The sequence below is a fragment of the Apium graveolens genome, chromosome 5, assembly GCF_009905375.1.
Source record: "Apium graveolens cultivar Ventura chromosome 5, ASM990537v1, whole genome shotgun sequence".
Lineage (NCBI taxonomy): Eukaryota > Viridiplantae > Streptophyta > Magnoliopsida > Apiales > Apiaceae > Apium > Apium graveolens.
The window spans coordinates 63,207,051-63,226,498 of NC_133651.1; the positions used below are offsets into that span (position 1 = coordinate 63,207,051).

Here is a 19,448-nt window from a genome sequence, read left to right on the forward strand (position 1 = left end):
TTGATATGATGCATGCCCGAATCGGAGTTCGATAACGCCTTCGTTCATATGTTTGATTCTCAAGAACGTATCGTTTTTAGGGTTTTTCTCTGTAATTACTATATTTTTACTGGTTGTAAATGAATAAACGAATAAAATGAAATAAGAAATATGCTATTTATATTTATGGAATATTGGTTCATTCTGGATCGTTTTGGATCGTTAAATTTGTTGTTTAACCGCTAAGTAACTGCAATAACGATCCGATTTGATATCAGTTTTGGATAATTATCCTAACCGGGCTTTTTAGAAAACACTCTATACGAAAATAATGTAACAATATCTCGTCTTTCGAGAATACGGGTTTCGTTGATTCACCGAAATGATTATCGTATCGAAAATCTTGCGCTGGGTCGCGCACAGGTCAAACCGTAATCCGGATCGAAAAAGTCAAAACACGAAAAATGCCCGGAATTACCAAATTAGGTTAGGAATGAGTTTTTGGAAGAGTTTCGGGTTATAAAAATGTAAAAATGGTTGAAGTCGGACGATTCCCGGCTTTATAAAATAATTTTGTAATTATTTAGAAAATAATTAATAAATTCATAAATCAATATAAAATTATTTAACAGGCCAAAAATTACTAGGAAAATACCGTAATTATCTATATTTTATTCTGGTCATAATAAAATTAGCAAACTTATATTGTATCACATATAAGCATTCACATATTCACACCAATCATCAGATAATTCACTAAAAATCATATAATAATCATATAAAACCTATTTATTGATAAAAATAATTACACGCGATATCCCGGATGTTACAAGAATCACAGCAGAAAATGGAGTTATCTGGAATTATTTTAGTCAGGAAGATTTTCTACCAATCTCAAGGAGCATAACAGATGAAGAATGTCTCCAAAAACAAGCTGAAGAGATAGTCAAAGTTTGGGTTGTCTCTTTGAGTGAAGTCAAAATTTATTACAAGGATGGCTCATTTATTTTGCTGAACAGAGATGTTATTGAAAACACTTCTACTGTAGAATTGATGAGGGTGATTAGTTTAATGAATGCAAAGGATTCAAGTACTAAAATATGGAAGGTTGTGTTAGCAGAAAGGCTGAGAGAAAGAAATGAGATGCATTCAAGAATAAAGGCTAAGAGGGAGGAAAGGGAAAGGCAGTATGCCAAAGAGATAGAAATGTTTGAACAAAGGTCAAATGAACTCAAGACAAGGGGGCTAAGTAGAATCTCAAAAGATGGACATTTTCTAAATATTCAAGTTGGCAGATTCTCAAGGTTCAGGGTTGGTTACCTCAACAATTACTCATTGGATGAATGGATCAAACTGGGGGAAGCCTTAAGAGGGACATAAATAATTGAAGAACTTCAAGTGCTTGGTAAATCTCAAGGACCTCATTAGGAAATAACCGGTCTATGAAAAAATCACCTAATGTCTGTAATCTTTGAACTGATGTAATTACTCAATGTATAAAAGTTTTTATTTGTCAATCAGTCAATTTGTATGTATTTGATTTTAGCTTGGGGTTAGTCTTGTTATCAGGCATGAATTTATGATAAACAATCTTCTCATAAATTACGGGTGATTGTTGTGCAAGACATGCATGTATAATAACAAGACTAAGTTACATTGACCACCCTAAGATTAAGTTATATGATAATCTAAATCTGTATTCTGTATTGTATTTCTGGAAGTCAGGTTAAGACGTCGACTTATACAGGGTCTTGCCAGAGGAGATGAAAAAGAATCCCTGTCTTTAGAAGTCAATCCTTGAGTCTGTAAAAATGGTTATAAGATTAGACTAGAGGACTTTTTTGTGAACGGATTTAAGATAATGAATAAACTCTGGAAGAAGATCAAGCAATGATCATGGCTCAGTTGAAAGTGTAGAAGCTTGGAGTTGAATAAAGTTGTTATATAAAAATATTCTAAGTCAAGATATTGACAAGTTACAGATCAAGTTATATCGAGAAGTCATTCGAGAACTCCAGAATGACTTGTAGAGAAGTCCAAAATGACTTATAGAGAAGTCTCGGAGATATCGACAAGTCAAATGAATATGTAGAGAACTGGAGATATCGACAAGTCAAATAAATATCTAGAGAACTGGAGATATCGATAAGTCATTTCTGCATGTAGAGAACTCAGAGATATCGCCAATTCAAATGAAGATGTGGAGAATTGGAGATATCGACAAGTCAATTTCTCATATAGAGATCTCAGAGATATCGATAAGTCAAAATGTGTATATAGAGATCTTAGATATATCGACAAGTCATTTCTACATTTAGAGATCTCAGACATATCGACAAGTCATTTCGCATGCAAGGATCTAGAGACCTCGACAAGTCAAGTATACCTATAGAGAACTCAGAGATCTCGATCAATCATTATACTTATCGAGATGTCACTTTCTTATAGAACAAACTGGAGATCTCGACATACTTCTCAAATTCAGAATGCAGGCATGTTCAAGATTCAAGATTATCAGTCAACAAACGATGATTAAAATTAACTGGACAAAGGGTGGTCACAAACCTGCAAGATTCTGCACAGATTTGCTAAGCTAGAAATGGAAATAGAAAAAGGTTGCTTTAAAAGTAGTTTAATACATTTTAGTGCAAGTCCTGTAAACTCGTGCTGCTAGTCTATAAAGTATGCACGAGTTCTTAGTTCACAAGTAACAAAACTGATCTAGATTTTCTTGTATTCTCTCAAGATAGAAGCCGAGTTCTTATTTTCTAAAGAATACAGAATTTATATCAAGACAAACTAAATTAATACAAACTAAATGAGTTTTGAAAACATTGTGCTTATTGATTAATTCTGCAAACATAATATCTCTACAATATTTTAACTGCTTTATTCACCTGCAATCCAAACAATCTTAAAAGGGTTAAAAATCCAAAAAATACATTCACCCCCTTGTTGCATTCAATATCTAACAATATGTATTATATAATCGAATGATTCAAAATTTAGATAGTTAAAATTTTACAAATTTATCTTATCACAACCCATAGGTCACTTCACTATAAGAAGGTGGGAGTCCGAATAGTAGTAAATGTATATGAATGATTTAGTATTGTTTTTTTAAAAAACAAATTTTTAATTTATTTCTTGATTTATTAATTATTTTGTAATAAATAATAATTTAAATTACTAAAATTAATTTTGGAAATGATTATCGGATTAACATGAGATACTAATACTTATTTTTACACTTGATGTTGGGTATAATTCTAACTACACAGCAACAATCGGCAGTTATATATATAATAACAAGAACATGGCAAATAACCAACTAACGAAATAAAACATGAAGGCAATAACAAACTATAAAGACTGTAATTGACAAAGAAAGTAAAGAAAACTTATCTCTTATCGCTTTCCAAATTCTGATAAGAAGAAGAACACAACAGCTGAGTCGCCAAATCCTTCAAGAGGACTTGACTGTTCTTGAAGAGATTATTGCCCCCCACTTAAGCTGTGATGAAATACAGCAATATCGCTTCCAGGATAAAACAGCAACAGATCAATCTGGCCACAGAACCAACAATGATCAACGGCGACTCGCACCTCAGTTTGCCCAAAAAACCTATGCAACTCATATATGTTTGCGAGGTAGGCACCGAGACTTGTGTCATTTTAATCTCAAGTATACCTCTCAATATATAGGCATCTCAAGTTGCTCTTCTTCTATTTTACTCGATGTGGTACACCAAGTAACAAAACAGAAAAAGTAAAGAAAATGGGTTTTTACTTATTATTTATATTATATCCTGATTAATTAATATTAATATTATATAATATATTCAGAGTATGATTAAAATAATCCTTACTCAATATATTTTATATTAATAATTAAATAATCAATATAAATAATTAAACTTGTAATAAAAAAGAAAAATATAAGAATTCCCACTAGCACTAGGCCACACAAGCATTCCACTTATGCTAGTAGTTGTAAACAACACTAACACAAGATGCTATATAAACTCAATATCTTTCTTTTACAATATCAATGTGGGACAAAATCCCCATAACCCATTTCAAACAAGCAACTTTGTCTCAATATATTCATGGATTCCACTAAGAAAATATCTTAGATCCAAATATGAAAGTTTAAGTCCTCATGTCAAGGAACAACCTCCAAGTGTTAGTTTCCGGAAATCATATCAAGAACATATTTAAAATATGCCTCAAACTTTCCATTTTTTAACAATCCCCCACAAATCCATAATTAAATTGCATACCATATTTTATCATGACTTGCTTTTCAGAGTCGGTACCCCTCCGGGTTTGAACCCTCCTAAGTCCTCTACTTCGATGGCTACCGGATACAGATGGAATGTTTCACCTTGAATTTTTATTCGTTGGGTGTAACCACACTCCATAGATGACAACAAGTCAAAGGCTATGGTGCCAATCTACGGCTTTGAGACGTTAATGGTCATGTCTCGATCCTGTTCGTCGAATGTTTCGAGGAATAACCCTTTCCTCTAATTACGACCACACAATTACATTCGCTTAGCTGGGCATCTCCAGAGATGTACTGCTATCATCTCGTCAAACGACTTGACCCCATTCAGAGTTCAAATAACTCTTGCTAACTAGCAGTTCAAGTACCTCTTAAGGTTTATAGGGAATAGACTCAGATACATAAGTATCTAAATGTATATTGTAGAGGTACTACCAATTCATCCTTACAACTTGTTATTACCACATTGAATACACCTCGAGGGATCTCCTCTCAGGTGTATTGGGTTCCCGCTGTTGATGAATTATGATGGGTTACCAGTCTCATTCCCAACCTCGACTTAAGGACTATAGCATGCTTAATCCCTTTAGTCAGCGGATCAGCTATATTATCCTGAGTTCCTATGAACTCTATAGCAATAATCCTATCAGACACAAGACCCCTTATAGACTTTAGTCTAACTTGGATGTGTCTCTTTGTTTTAGCATTATACTTTACACTTCTGACTTTGTCGATAGTTGTACGGCTATCACAATGAACAGAAATGGCAGGAAGCGGCTTGCTTACTACAGGTAACATACTCATGAGTCCATGTAACCATTCAGCCTCCGTCCCCGTGGCATCAAGTGCACACAACTCAGCCTCAAAAGTAGACCGAGTAATCAAAGTCTGTCTAGAAGACTTTCAGGACACTGCTCCACCCGCAAGGGTAAACACATATCCAGTGACTCCATTGGAACCAGATTTCTTAGCTATCCAACTTGCATCACTGTACCCCTCGAGTACCCCCGGAAATCTCCGGTAATGCAAGCCAAGGGAAATAGTTCCCTTCAGATATCTAAGAACTCTATCCAGTGCCTCCCAATGAGTCTTGTTTGGACAGCTTGTATATCTAGCCAACTTAGACACAGAATAAGAAATATCTGGCCTAGTCACATTAGCAAGATTTTGCAAACTCCCAATACTCTAAAAATACCTTAACTGAGACACAGGAACTCCTGAACTATTCTTGACTAAGGCAACTTTTGAATCATATGGTGTACTAGCGATTCTACAATTTGAATAACCATACTTCTCAAGTATAGATTTCTCTATATAATGAGAATGTGACAAAGTTATTCCATCAGTTGACTGAGTCAACTTGATCCCAAGAATCACACTAGCTTCACCCATATCCTTCATCTCAAAGTGCATCTTCAAGAAACTCTTTGTCTCGTTAATAATCTCAATATTGGTTCCAAACAACAAGATATCATCTACATACAAGCACACGATCACACAATCATTACCTCTAACCTTATAGTAGACACACTTGTCACTTTCATTAACTAATAAATTCGAAGACTAAAACAGTTTCATCAAACTTTTTATGCCAGTCTATAGGTGCTTGTTTAAGGCCATAGATGGACTTGACTAGTCTACATACTTTCCTCTCATTACCAGAAGCAATAAATCCCTCAGGCTGATCCATATAAATCTCTTCTTCAAGGTCACCATGAAGAAAAGCTGTCTTTACATCCATTTGATGGATGATAAGACCATGTACAGAAGCCAATGTAATAAGCATTCTGATTGTTGTCATTCGGGCAACTGGAGAATATGTATCAAAATAATCAATGCCTTCCCTTTGCCTAAAGCCCTTAACAACTAGCCTAGCCTTTACTTATTTATTGAGCCATCAGGGTTTAGCTTCCTCTTGAAGATCCATTTACATCCAATAGTAGAACACCCTGGAGGAAGATCAACTAACTCCCATGTTCCGTTTGAAACAATTGAGTCAATTTCACTCTTTACAGCGCCTTTCCAATGCCTTGACTCCGAAGAATCCTTGGCTTGACGGAAAGTTAAAGGCTCATCCTCGACTTTGTAAGTGATAAAGTCACTTCCAAAGTCCTTGACTACCTTTGCACGCTTACTCCTTCTAGGTTCCTCTACTTTGTTAGGAGTAGAGCTACTACCAGGATCCACCCCCACATTTGTCATCTTTTCCACATGATCAGGAATAGAACTTGATGTGTGAGTGGGATCATCCTCAGAACTACCCAAAGATATACCAGTCTTCATTGGGAATACTTCCTCAAAGAAAGTTGCATCGTATTCGCCACAATACCATCTATGTCAGATTTTGATAATAAAAATCTCATAGCAGTTGTGGTTTCAAGATAGCCCAGAAAGATACAATCAACAGTTTTCGGACCCGGTTTCTTTCTCTTGTGTTCAGGGATAAGCACCTTAGCAAGGCACCCCTACACACGAAGATAACTCAAACTTGTCCTACGCTTTCTCCATAATTCATATGGTGTCTTGTCCATATGTTTCAGAGGGACTCTATTTAGAATATGGCAAGCCGTATTTAGAGCCTCTCCCCACATGTACTTAGGCAACCCAGAATTAAATAGCATACTGTTAATCATGTCTTTAAAAGTTCTGTTCTTTCATTCTGCCACCCCATTAGACTCAGGTGTGTATGGTGGAGTAACCTCATGAACTATACCATTGCTTGTGTAAAATTCATTAAACAAGGTACTCGTATACTCACTACCTCTATCAGACCTCAAACGTTTAAGTACTTTGCCAATTTGTGTTTCAGCTTCATTTTTATACATAATGAATTTATCTAGTGCTTCATTCTTATGTTTATATAAACATAACAATATCTACTACAATCATCTATAAAGGTAATAAAATATCTACACTGATCCTTGGTCAAAATACCACCAAATTCACATATATTTGAGTGCACTAAATCTAACAAGTCTGAATCCCTAACAATATTATGAAAAGGTTTCCTTGTTTGTTTAGCAGTTACACACACTTGACACTTAGATTTCTTATCAATGGCGTACTTTGGAATCAACTCTAAATTCAACATATTCTTTAGAGCACCAAGATTTAAATGACCAAGTCGTAAGTGCCACAAATCAGATAATTCTACACAATTAACAGAAGGTGCAACACTATCATTAATAAAACCACCCAAAACGGGTTCAACATTTATTAAAAAACAAATCATCAGACAAGTAACCCTTGCCAAAGAATGTACCAGTATGAGTAATAACTACTTTATTACACTTCAAAGAAAGTTCAAAGCCGTTTTTAACTAAACAACTTCCACTTATAATATTTCTACGAATAGAGGGAACATGATACACTCTAGTGAGAGATAGAATCCGCCCAGAAGCAAACTTTAGGTTCACGTTTCCTATTCCAAGCACTTGTGCAGCACTCGCATTCCCGATCGTCACTGTCACTCCATGACTCTGTTGATAAGATACAAACAAGCTAATATCAGCACAAATATGTATATTAGCTCTAGTATCAATCAACCACTCATGTGACAGATAAGTGGAAAGTAGTACAGGGTTGTAAGTAACATAACCCACTCGTGGTTCCAAGTCCAAGCACATTATTTGCTTGAGCTACCACTCCAGCTTTCTTAGCTTTCTTACTTGGACAGTCCTTGCTCCAATGACCAACCCGTCCACAAGACAAACATGGTTTGTTCGCCTTTGGTTTCTTAGCCTTTTTCTTGTCAGGTTTAGTGTTAGCCTTCTTAGTGACTACCTTTCTTTTCTGTCCTATAGTCACTACATTTACCTTCGAGCTCCCATGTTCCACAGGCAACACATGTCCCTATTTGGACTTGTGCTACTCCCGTACTGAGATGTCCAACATCAAGTTAGTCCATGTGATCTCTCCTTTCTGTCTTTTCAGGGAGAGAGCAAACTCTTTCCAAGACTTAGGGAGCTTTTCAATCACAGACATCACTCGAAACTTCTTAAGCAAAACCATACCGGACTCACCCAAATCATGAACTAACATCTCAAACTAATGAACCTGTTCAGTCATGGATTTTACATCCACCAGCTTAAAATCAAGAAACCTAGCCACATAATACTTCTCAAATCCTTGAGAATCAGTATTATGGGTTTGATCCAGCTTATCCCATAAGACTTTAGCAGTATAGGCATTTGATGAATAAACATCGAACAAGGTGTTCTCCAAGGATGCCAAAATTGGTTGCCCTAGCCACCCCATCCTTCTCAGCCCATAAAGCATAAACCTTAACAGATTCAGCTTTCTCTTGATCCAACCCAGGAGGATCATACTGTACCACTAACAATAGACCATTAACCGTTAACGAGAGCTTCATCTTTTTCTGCCAAAGAGAAAAAGAAGCTCCACCACTAAATTTATTAGGCATACCCGATAAATCAATTGGATGGGGAATACGATACGTGGTTCAGTCAATGGTAGTAGTACCACCAGAACCAGTCTCAACAGTTTTAAGAACATCACCAGTTTCGTTAACCATCTTGCTAATTAACTATATATAAATATAATCTCTTCAAGATTGTTGGGTATAATTCTAACTACACAACAACAATGAGCAGTTATATATATAATAACAAGAACATGGCAAATAACCAACTAACGAAATAAAACACGAAGATAATAACAAACTATAAAGACTGTAATTGACAAAGAAAGTAAAGAAAACTTATCTCTTAACGCTTTCCAAATTCTGATAAGAAGAAGAACACAACAGCTGAGTCGCCAAATCCTTCAAGAGGACTTGACTGTTCTTGAAGAGATTATTGCCCCCCACTTAAGCTGTGATGGAATGCAGCAATATCGCTTCCAGGATAAAACAACAACAGATCAATCTGGCCACAGAACCAACAATGATCAACGGCGACTCGCACCTCAGTTTGCCCAAAAAACCTATGCAACTCATATATGTTTACGAGATAGGTACCGAGACTTGTGTCATTTTAATCTCAAGTATACCTCTCAATATATAGGCATCTCAAGTTGCTCTTCTTCTATTTTACTCGATGTGGTACACCAAGTAACAAAACAGAAAAAGTAAACAAAATGGGTTATCCTTATTATTTATATTATATCCTGATTAATTAATATTAATATTACAAAATATATTCAGAGTATGATTAAAATAATCCTTACTCAATATATTTTATATTAATAATTAAATAATCAATATATATAATTAAACTTATAATAGAAAAGAAAAATATAAGAGTTCTCACTAGCACTAGGCCACACAAGCATTCCACTTATGCTAGTAGTTGTAAACAACATTAACACAAGATGCTATATAAAATCAATATCTTTTTTTTACAATATCAATGTGGGACAAAATCCCCATAACCCATTTCAAACAAGCAAATTTGTCTCAATATATTCATGGATTCCACTAAGAAATTATCTTATATCAAAATATGAAAGTTTAAATCCTCATGTCAAGGAATAACCTCCAAGTATTAGTTTCCGAAAATTATATTAAAAACATATTTAAAATATGTCTCAAACTTTCCATTTTGTAACACTTTGACGGGGCTGCATACAATATTCTGTATTATTGTATCACTGTAAATGTTAATGTTTCAAGAAACCAAACCTTTGTTTCCTGTTAATAAAGTTGTGCAAAGTGTTCAAAACTGCTTTGTCTACGTGTTTAATATGAAAATGCATTTTGAACTGATATTTTTATTATTTTTTCTCTTTACACTAAAGTTGAGGTTGGGACACTCTGAGGGCAAAGTCTTGACGAAAACATAACAAAAAAATCAAACTCTCTAGATGCCATTGCTGTCAATTTTGAAGTTAACAATAAGATCTGAGAGGGTGGGTTACCAAATCAAGTAAAGTGTTGAAATTGTCAAATCCCATCCCATCACCTTTTTTTGGTTGCCTCAGTGCCTCACAGGCTCACACTCAGTCAGTCACCCAGACAATGACACAGTAAAATGTCACTATTACCCCCATTTTCACTGTGGACCTGCTGATTGTTCCAACTCTTCTCAGCTCAGAAATGGTAATCAAGGGCTACTATAATATTTTCAACAGGGACGTTTCATCATCTAATTTCTGAAACAGTAAAATAATGATTGACAATAAGATTGTAAGAATCTGAGACCTTGTACATTTCACATTTCTTTTGAATTATCAATCCTTTTTCAACAACTTTTCACAAAAGCAAAGAGAAAGTAACACATAAATTTATGCTGCAACTCATTTAAAAAGCTAGTACTAGTAATAATTTATGAATTCTTTTTGGAAGTATTATTCCTTGTTCAGAAACAGCCCAGCTCGTGAGTGGTCTCCTGTCTGCCACAATCTCATACATCATTTTTCTTCCACAATGACCCCTCACTTTCACCTATATTCACATCACACTGCAGCATCTACTGCTGTGCAACATAAAATCCACAAGGGCATAATTGTACTTTGATATCACCGACCTCTGTCTTCCATCTAGTGTCCGTGAGTAAACTACAGCAGCCTTCAGACATATATCCATAAAAAATCTCACTCTCCCACTTTCTCTCTCTAAAAAATCAAGAAAAATACTACTCGTAGATAGTCCAGAAAAACACTTCTCTCTCTCTCTCCGACTCTACCCCTCTCTCTCTTCTCCCTATCCCTTCACTGATGACTACACCATGTTTTCCTACTTTCACACTATATTCCTCTCTCTCAAAGTCTTGAAATGAGCACAAAAATGCTTCTAATTTCATTCTTTTTTCTCATTTTTAGTGCATTTGCACACAATACCACTTCAAATTCACACACCAAACTCACTGAACCCCCCATCAAAATCTCAAATTTAACTGGCCCAGATGCTCAGATTTCACAATCTCTAACCCTAATCACCGAAAACACTACAATTTTAAGCCCAAACAAGACTTTTAAGCTCGGATTTTTCCGTACAAATGATGATTCTAAAATTTATTTAGGCATTTGGTACGCTTCTATACCAACCCCAACTTACGTTTGGGTTGCAAATCGAGAATCTTCGGTTGGAAATATAGCGTCGGCGTTTTTAGTATTTTCCGGCGCCGGAAAATTAGAAATTATAGATACAGATTTGAAATCACCGGAAAATGTTGTGTGGAGAAGTGATAATGTGATTAATGGGACTAATTTGAAGCTTTTAGAGGAGGGTAATTTAGTAATTTTGTCATCTAGGGGTGATATTGTATGGAACAGTTTTGATTATCCGGCGGACACGTGGCTGCCGGGAATGAATTTGACGGCCGGAAAATGGCTGACAAGTTGGAAGAGCTCGAATGATCCTGCACCGGGGAATTATTCGCTTCGGTTATCTCAGGATTATGGTGAGATTGAACTCTCTTATAATGGTGATTTTGTTTATTGGGACACCGGGAAATGGTCTATGAATACATTTTCCGGTGTCCCGGAAATGTCTATTCCTTATATTTATAAGTTTCATTTTGTGTCTCCGTGGACGCCTAATGCGTCGTTCGGGTACACGGAGACAGCATTGGAGGGCGGAAAACCGCCCTTGACTAGGTTTTTTCTTGATTATACTGGGCAATTGAAGCAGTTTACGTGGTCCCCACAAACTGCTAATTGGAATATGTTTTGGTCACAGCCTGAAAATATTTGTAAAGTGTATGGATTGTGTGGGAATTATGGGTTTTGTAATGCTAGAATGTTGAATCCTTGCAAGTGTTTGATTGGTTTTAGGCCTGTTGATGGTGTTTCTTGGGATGCTGGAGGTTTTTCTAGTGGTTGTCGTCGTGATAGTGATGAGGATTGTAATGTTAAGGATGGGTTTAAGGAGGTTGGGGTTGTGGGTTTTGATGGGGCAAAATGGGAATCGTTTGAAGCAAGTAGGGATGAGTGTGAGAAAAGATGTTTGAATAATTGTTCTTGTATTGGTTTGAATCACAATGTGAAGACTAATTATTGTAAGAATTTTTTCGGGTCAATGTTGAATATTCGGAATCTTACGTTGAGTAGCACCACTGATGAGATGCTTCATTTAAGGGTTCCTAAAGAAGGTGTAGACAGGAAGAGAAGAAAGAAATCATTTGTTTATGTTGTTGTGATTTGTGGAATTATAGCGATTTTTATGCTTCTGGTTGTTCTCTTGTTGATCACGAGGAAGAGAGTGATGAAGAGAAGACAGGAGGAGAAAGACACTATATATGCTGTTACAAATTTGAAGGTTTTTACTTACAAAGAGCTTCATGCTGCAACCAAGGGATTCTCAGAGAAGCTTGGCCACGGAGGATTTGGAGTCGTATTTCTAGGTCAACTATCTGATTCTCCTGTGCCAGTGGCCGTTAAAAGGCTTGAACGACCAGGGAGTGGTGAGAAAGAATTTCGAGCAGAGGTATGCACCATTGGGAACATACAACATGTTAATCTTGTGAGGTTAAGGGGATTTTGTTCAGAAGCTACGCATAGGCTTCTTGTTTATGATTACATGCCAAATGGTCCTCTTAGTGGTTACTTGAAAAAAGATGGTCAGCATTTGAATTGGGATGTTAGGTTTCGTGTTGCAATGGGGACAGCTAGAGGGATTGCTTATTTACACGAGGAATGCAGAAATTGCATCATACATTGCGATATAAAGCCAGAAAATATTCTATTAGATGAAGATTTTTCAGCTAAGGTGTCGGATTTTGGATTAGCAAAGCTAATAGGTCGAGATTTCAGTCGTGTATTAGTCACAATGAGGGGCACCTGGGGTTATGTGGCACCAGAATGGATCTCCGGAGTGGCAATCACTACAAAAGCTGATGTATATAGCTATGGAATGACTTTGTTAGAATTAATAGGTGGTCGAAGGAACGTGGAGGGACCACCTTCATTTGGCAAAGCTAATGGAACTGGTGAAAAGTGGTTTTTTCCTCCATGGGCTGCACAACACATAATTGCAAGAAATGTAGGAGCCGTGGTAGATGAGAGGCTTGGCGGAGTATATAATGCAGCAGAAGCTGAGCGTGTGGGAATGGTAGCCATATGGTGTATACAAGATGAGGAAGAACAAAGGCCTACTATGGGAATGGTGGTGAAAATGTTGGAAGGTGTAGTGGAAGTAACCGTTCCACCGCCACCAAAGCTTCTTCAAGCATTAGTTTCTGGTGAATCGTTTCACGGGGTTGGAGTGGATTCTGGAAACAGGGTATCAACGGCTGCTGGTAGCCACTGTAATAGTGATCATGAACAATTGTCTGAAGCAAGTAGAGATGCTGCATGTTCTCCCGAGGTCTCACTTGATTAGCCTGTGCCGAACTTTTTAACTAAATTGTTTGGTAAGAGAATATTGTGTAAAGCTCATTGTATTATACTTTTTGTACTGTTATTGGCAAGGAAATATTATTAGAACGAGACGAGATTACAGAACTTTACACAGGAAGAAATAGATATCAATTGGCAGTAATTCGAGCCAAACCGAGCTGGGATTTTAATAATTGAGTTTGATTTCGGGTATTTTTAAACAAGCTGGGGGTCTGGTAATGAGTTCAAATTTGTGACCGTACGTGACTCGATTAACATACAAGTGAGTTTGTTCGCGAGTTCAACAATTAATAAAACTAAAAAATTATTTATAAATAATAATGTGATTTTTTTATGAGTTTGAGCTAAGGCGGGGCTTCACTTGTTTAATTTAAAGAGTTTGAATTTTTGTTCAAGTTCCGCATGTAGATATAAGTTCGAGCTTCAAACTTTTATACAAGTCACGTTCCGAATCCGATTTTTTTTTATCGTCCGTAATTCGTAGATGCTATCCTTCGGGTGTCCACCGGGTAAATCCTATGAGTTCACATAATAGCTATATAAGTCTAGTCGAGTTAAGCTTAAGTCGTGTTAGTCATATTCTATCATTTACCCATTTTTATAAAAAATTTCAAGTCAAATCTGTATCTAATAATAATAATTTATTATTATAAATGAAGCTGAACAATAAATCTAAAAAATGTAGGAAAAGAATATAATTTTAATTTTTAGAATTTCATTTTAATGTTAATATAAGTCGGAGTAAAAATAAACTTTCATCTCCGTACCTTCTTCATCCATGACACTCTAACAGAGAAAAATCAGGTTGAAAGAAAAATAAATATTACATTATACAACTAGTAATAAAATATGGCAACACCCCATGTAGAATTCAGTAGTCATCTTATTTAGGAAGATATGAGAATGTACATGTTCATTCTATCTCTAGAGTTTCCTTTTTCTATGAACTGGTCTACTATTTTGTAGGTTACTAATTTATTTAAGTTAAACAAGTCCAACAATGGTCCTTATAAATATAATAAAATATAGTGTTCTAGTAATTTAAGACATAATTTTTGTATATTAACTCCAATAATATATCTTATAATGATGCTCTTTTATTAGTATAATATTATATTTGAATTACAATTGGAGTGAAAGAAAAAATGAGAGGAAAAAGATGTGTAAAAAGAGGGATATAAATTTTTATTAATATAAATTAAATAGGGCATGTCTAGTAGTAATACCTTAAAAATGAGGCATTTGATAAATGTCTAGTACTTTAAGACACCAATCACACCATTAGAACATTGTTGGATCATTCATTTAAATAAAATACATTGAATTCTAATTTACGACATAAATTTAGGACATTTTGGACTTGCTCTTATCTTTTTACTCTCTGTTATCTCTAGTCTCTATAACCTCCCCCTCCCCGCCTCCCTGGCTCACAACTTCTGAAATCATGTCTTCTCAGAATAAACGCAGAGAAACAGACTTGATGAAACTGTTAGTTATTCTACCCTTTTATTATTTTTTTCTCAATGAATTTAATTTATTAGTTGTTTTTAATAGGATGATGGGTGATCACAAGGTGGAGATGATCAATGATGGGTTGCATGGGTTTTTTGTGTATTTTCATGGACCCTGTAACAGTAATTTCTTCTCACCCCCAACACTTTTTTGTTTTTTTTACAGTATCTTACTTTACTTGTACATATTTTTTTTTTTTTGAAACTGGAAGATTTTTATTAATCCATCAAATTGTCACTTACAAGATACTCCAACACTGAATGTGGAGGAGTCGAAAAATCAACAAAGCAATTAACATCACAAGGAACTCTAGCAACTGAATGAGCTACCTTGTTGGCTTGCTTTTTAATAAATGAAAGCACGATATCACTACGAGCTCTCAAGACATCACGACACTCTTGGAACACTACACCTGCTTCCAAATAATTCTCAGAAGTCTTATTAATAGCTTGGACTGAAATCAGAGAATCACTCTCTACATCCACATGCTGCAGATCCAATAAACTTGCCCATCTGGTAGCTTCTAGAATTGCAATAGCCTCTGCTTCCACAACTGGCACTACACCTGCAAACCTGCGTGCTCTAGCTGCAATGAAATTGCCTCCATGATCCCTCAAAACAAGACCACAAGAAAACCATGGGTTACCTAGCACAATGTGAGCATCAACATTGATCTTCAACCTGCCTTCATCTGGCGAACGCCACTTAACCACAACATCTTTATTGGCCTGTATAGTCATATTACTCCGGGCCAACTTCAACTTCTGACTGTCACGCCACTGTTTAACCTGAAGTACACTCGACTGCATTGCCATCTGGGTCGTCAACATCTTATTCTGCCACACCTTCAAATTCCGTGCTGACCAGATCCCCCATAAGATAGTTGCAATCTGAGCTAGCTTTTCAAAAGGTTCCACTGCCAGAGTATTGAGCAGCCATTCTGAACATGACATAATCTGGGATGTATCAAAACCTAACCCTAACTCGTTCCAACAACCTTCTGTATAACGACATTCAAGACAGAGTGCCTCAGGTGCTCTACATCCGCATCACATAAAGGACACAGAATATGGGTATTCACTCCTCTACCTTTCAACAACACACGAACTGGAACATAGTTTCTGCAGACCCTCCATAAAAACATTTTAATCTTTTGCGGAACTTGAATTTGCCAAAGTCTTCCCCACCCCCTGCTAACCTCAAGCTGTTTGCAGTTACTGAAATGTTGCTGCCAGAATTTATATCCTGATTTGGCACTATATTTCCCATCCAATGAATAACTCCAAGCTATACGATCATGAACCTGACTATTAGGGACAGGTATTGCTAAAATATAATTAGCATCACTGCTTGAAAATAAGCTGTGCACCTTGCTAACATCCCACTCACGTCTGCCAGGAGCAAATAAATCACACACTTTGAAGTCACTCACTAAATGGCGATATTGCTCATCTACTCGATAACCTTCCTTACCCCTCAACCAAGCATCTGTACTCACCCTTATGGACCTCCCATCACCCACAACCCACCTGAATCCTTGCCTTAGAGTTTCTTTTGCTTGCCACAGTCCTGACCAAACAAAACTAACACCACCACCTCTTCCTGCCTCAAATAAGATAGACTCCGGAAAATACTTAGCTTTGAATACCCTAGCCACTAGGGAGCTTGGATTATTCAATAAATTCCAGCACTGTTTTCCCAGTAGTGCCAGATTGAACCCTTGAAGATCACGAAAAGCTAATCCACCTGATTCTTTTGCCATACTCATATTTGTCCAAGAAGCCCAACGTATACCCTTCCTATTATTATTCTGTGAACCCCACCAATAGCTATTCATCATCTTCTCAAGATCACTACACAAGGATTTCGGAAGCAAAAAATATGACATAGCATAGGAGGGGATTGCTTGAGCTACCGTTCGAAGTATAATTGCCTTACCAGCTTTAGGCAAACATTTAGCACTCCAACTCTGAATCCTACTCCACATACGATCCTTTAGAAAACTAAAAACCATTTTCTTTGACCTCCCTATCAACGACGGAAGACCAAGATAATTCCCTGTTCTAAGATTACTATGTATACCCAATAAATTCTTCAACTCAACCTGCTTATCCAACCTCACATTCGTACTAAATTATATCCCAGATTTCTGCAAATTAATTGCCTGGCCCGAATGTATACATATCTCTGAAGAATCGACTGAACCTCCACAACCTCTTCAACTGTAGCTTTACAAAAGAAAAAGCTATCATCTGCAAAAAGCAGATGCGTTATTGCCGGAGCCTGCAGACAGATTTTACACTCTTTAATCCTACCTTCATCAGATGCATTCTTTAACATACGAGAAAGCCCCTCTACACAAAATAGGAACAAATAAGGCGACAAGGGGTCACCTTGACGAAGGCCACTAATAGGATTTATAGGGCCTAACTGAGAACCATTAAAGCTAATAGAATACGACACCGTTGTGACACATAACTGAATCCACGCAATCCATCTACTGTGAAACCCTAATTGCCTCATCTGATGAAACAAAAAGCTCCAATCTACTCTGTCATATGCTTTACTTGCATCCAACTTCAAAGCAACCTCACATTCTAACCCTTTCTTTTTCTGCTTCATGAAATGCAACAGTTCAAAAGCTAATAAAACATTATCCGTGATGTTTCTTCCCGGGACAAAAGCTGATTGATTATCAGAAATGATACCCGGCAAAATAACTTTCAATCGATTAGCTAAAACTTTTGCTAGTACCTTGTAAAGAACATTACATAGTGCTATGGGACGTAAGTCTTTTAATTCCTCTGCATTATCTTTTATAGGAATTAACACTATATTCGTATCATTCAAACCAAGAGGAAACGCCAGATCTGTCAACCACTTCATGCACGTCTGAAAAATATCATCACCAAACAAATTCCAGAAATGTTGATAAAATGTTGGATTTAAGCCATCTGACCAGCACTTTTATCCGGATGCATTTGTTTGATTGCAACTGAGAACTCCTCTTTTGTAAACTCAGATATAAGAGTACGATTTTGGTCTTCTGTAATGACAGCTTCATGCACCTCCATGTTACCCCTCTGAATGCTATCAGATCCACCAAAAACATGAGTAAAATAATTCTTGACAATTGCACACATATCCTCATGCTTACTGACTATATCTCCATTTGCATCTTTAAGATAACTAACTTGATTCTTCTTCTTCCTACTAGACGCATACGCATGGAAGTACTTCGAGTTCGAATCACCATCCTGTAACCAAAAAGATTTAGCCCTTTACTGCCAATAAGTTTTCTCACCTAACAACAAATCTTCTAGAATATTTTTTTCTGCAAAGTACTTGCATGTTGTTACCTCATCTGTACAGTCCTCAAATGCTAAAACCAACTCCTTTTGTTTTCTTATTTTCTCCCGAAATTTGTTAAAAAACCTTTTACCCCATTTCTCCATAAAACTCGACAGCTCTACTAACTTGGGAAGAAAATGGCTAGGCTTCAACTTTTTCCAATACTCTGAGATTTTATCATGAAAATTAGGCTCTTTCAACCAAACGTTCTCAAATCTAAAACGAAATTTCTTCCTCGTATGATCAGTACTATAGAAGTCCAGCTGGATTGGATCGTGGTCAGAATACACACAATGATGAACAGCTAACTGACACAGAGGAAATAAGCTCCACCAAGAGCCTGAAGCAAACGCCCTGTCTAACCTTTCACGCACCCAATCCTGAGTACCACGACTTTTTTCCCAGGTAAAATTACCACCTGTAAGATCCAGTTCTATCAATCCATAATCATCGACTGTTTGCTTAAATCCATCCAAAAACGACTGAGGGTGTCTAACGTTTCCTTTCTTATCAGAAATGCTAATCATATCATTGAAGTCACCTAGAATTACCCAAGGCAGTGCAAACCTACTCTCCGGCCACTTCAAAAGCTCCCAAGAAACTCTTCTCCGAGCTCGTTCTGGATAGCCGTAAAAACCTGTCAACCTCCAAACAACCCCATTAGCATTTGTAATATGAGCATCAATGAAATTATTCCCACTATCAACGACAATACATCTAACACTTCTTTTCCAAAACAAAGCAATCCCTCCACTACGACCAATACAGTCCACTACCCAAAAATTATCAAAGCCCAAACTACCGCACAGCTTCTCTAACCTAACCTTATTCGACAAAGTTTCTATAAGAAATAACAAAGTGGGTTTATGTCCGGCTAGCTTGCTGAGCAAGCTTAGCCAGTTGAGAGTTTTTGGACGCTGTACAATCAACTTCAGAAAGCACACCATCATTGTTTTTGGACATTATACCTAGACCAGATGCTCCTGTAAGCCCACCCTGCGTATCCATTATGTCATATTTT

The 19,448-nt window shown here is 36.6% G+C and overlaps 2 protein-coding genes across 2 annotated transcripts; one reads left to right on the forward strand and one right to left on the reverse strand.

The window, feature by feature from the left end:
* The first annotated feature begins 10,620 nt into the window (after nucleotides 1-10,620).
* On the forward strand, nucleotides 10,621-13,674 carry LOC141724091 (G-type lectin S-receptor-like serine/threonine-protein kinase SD2-2). Its single transcript, XM_074526076.1, has one exon. The coding sequence runs from the start codon at nucleotides 11,001-11,003 to the stop codon at nucleotides 13,545-13,547; it is 2,547 nt and encodes an 848-aa protein (XP_074382177.1). The 5' UTR covers nucleotides 10,621-11,000; the 3' UTR covers nucleotides 13,548-13,674.
* Nucleotides 13,675-15,294: 1,620 nt separating this feature from the next.
* LOC141660115 (uncharacterized) lies at nucleotides 15,295-16,029 on the reverse strand. Its single transcript, XM_074467078.1, has one exon. The coding sequence runs from the start codon at nucleotides 16,027-16,029 to the stop codon at nucleotides 15,295-15,297; it is 735 nt and encodes a 244-aa protein (XP_074323179.1).
* Nucleotides 16,030-19,448: the final 3,419 nt, after the last annotated feature.

Bases quoted from the DNA above. Each gene is read 5' to 3' on its own strand.
- LOC141660115 (XM_074467078.1), bottom strand. From the start codon at position 16,029: ATGTCATGTTCAGAATGGCTGCTCAATACTCTGGCAGTGGAACCTTTT.
- LOC141724091 (XM_074526076.1), top strand. From the start codon at position 11,001: ATGAGCACAAAAATGCTTCTAATTTCATTCTTTTTTCTCATTTTTAGT.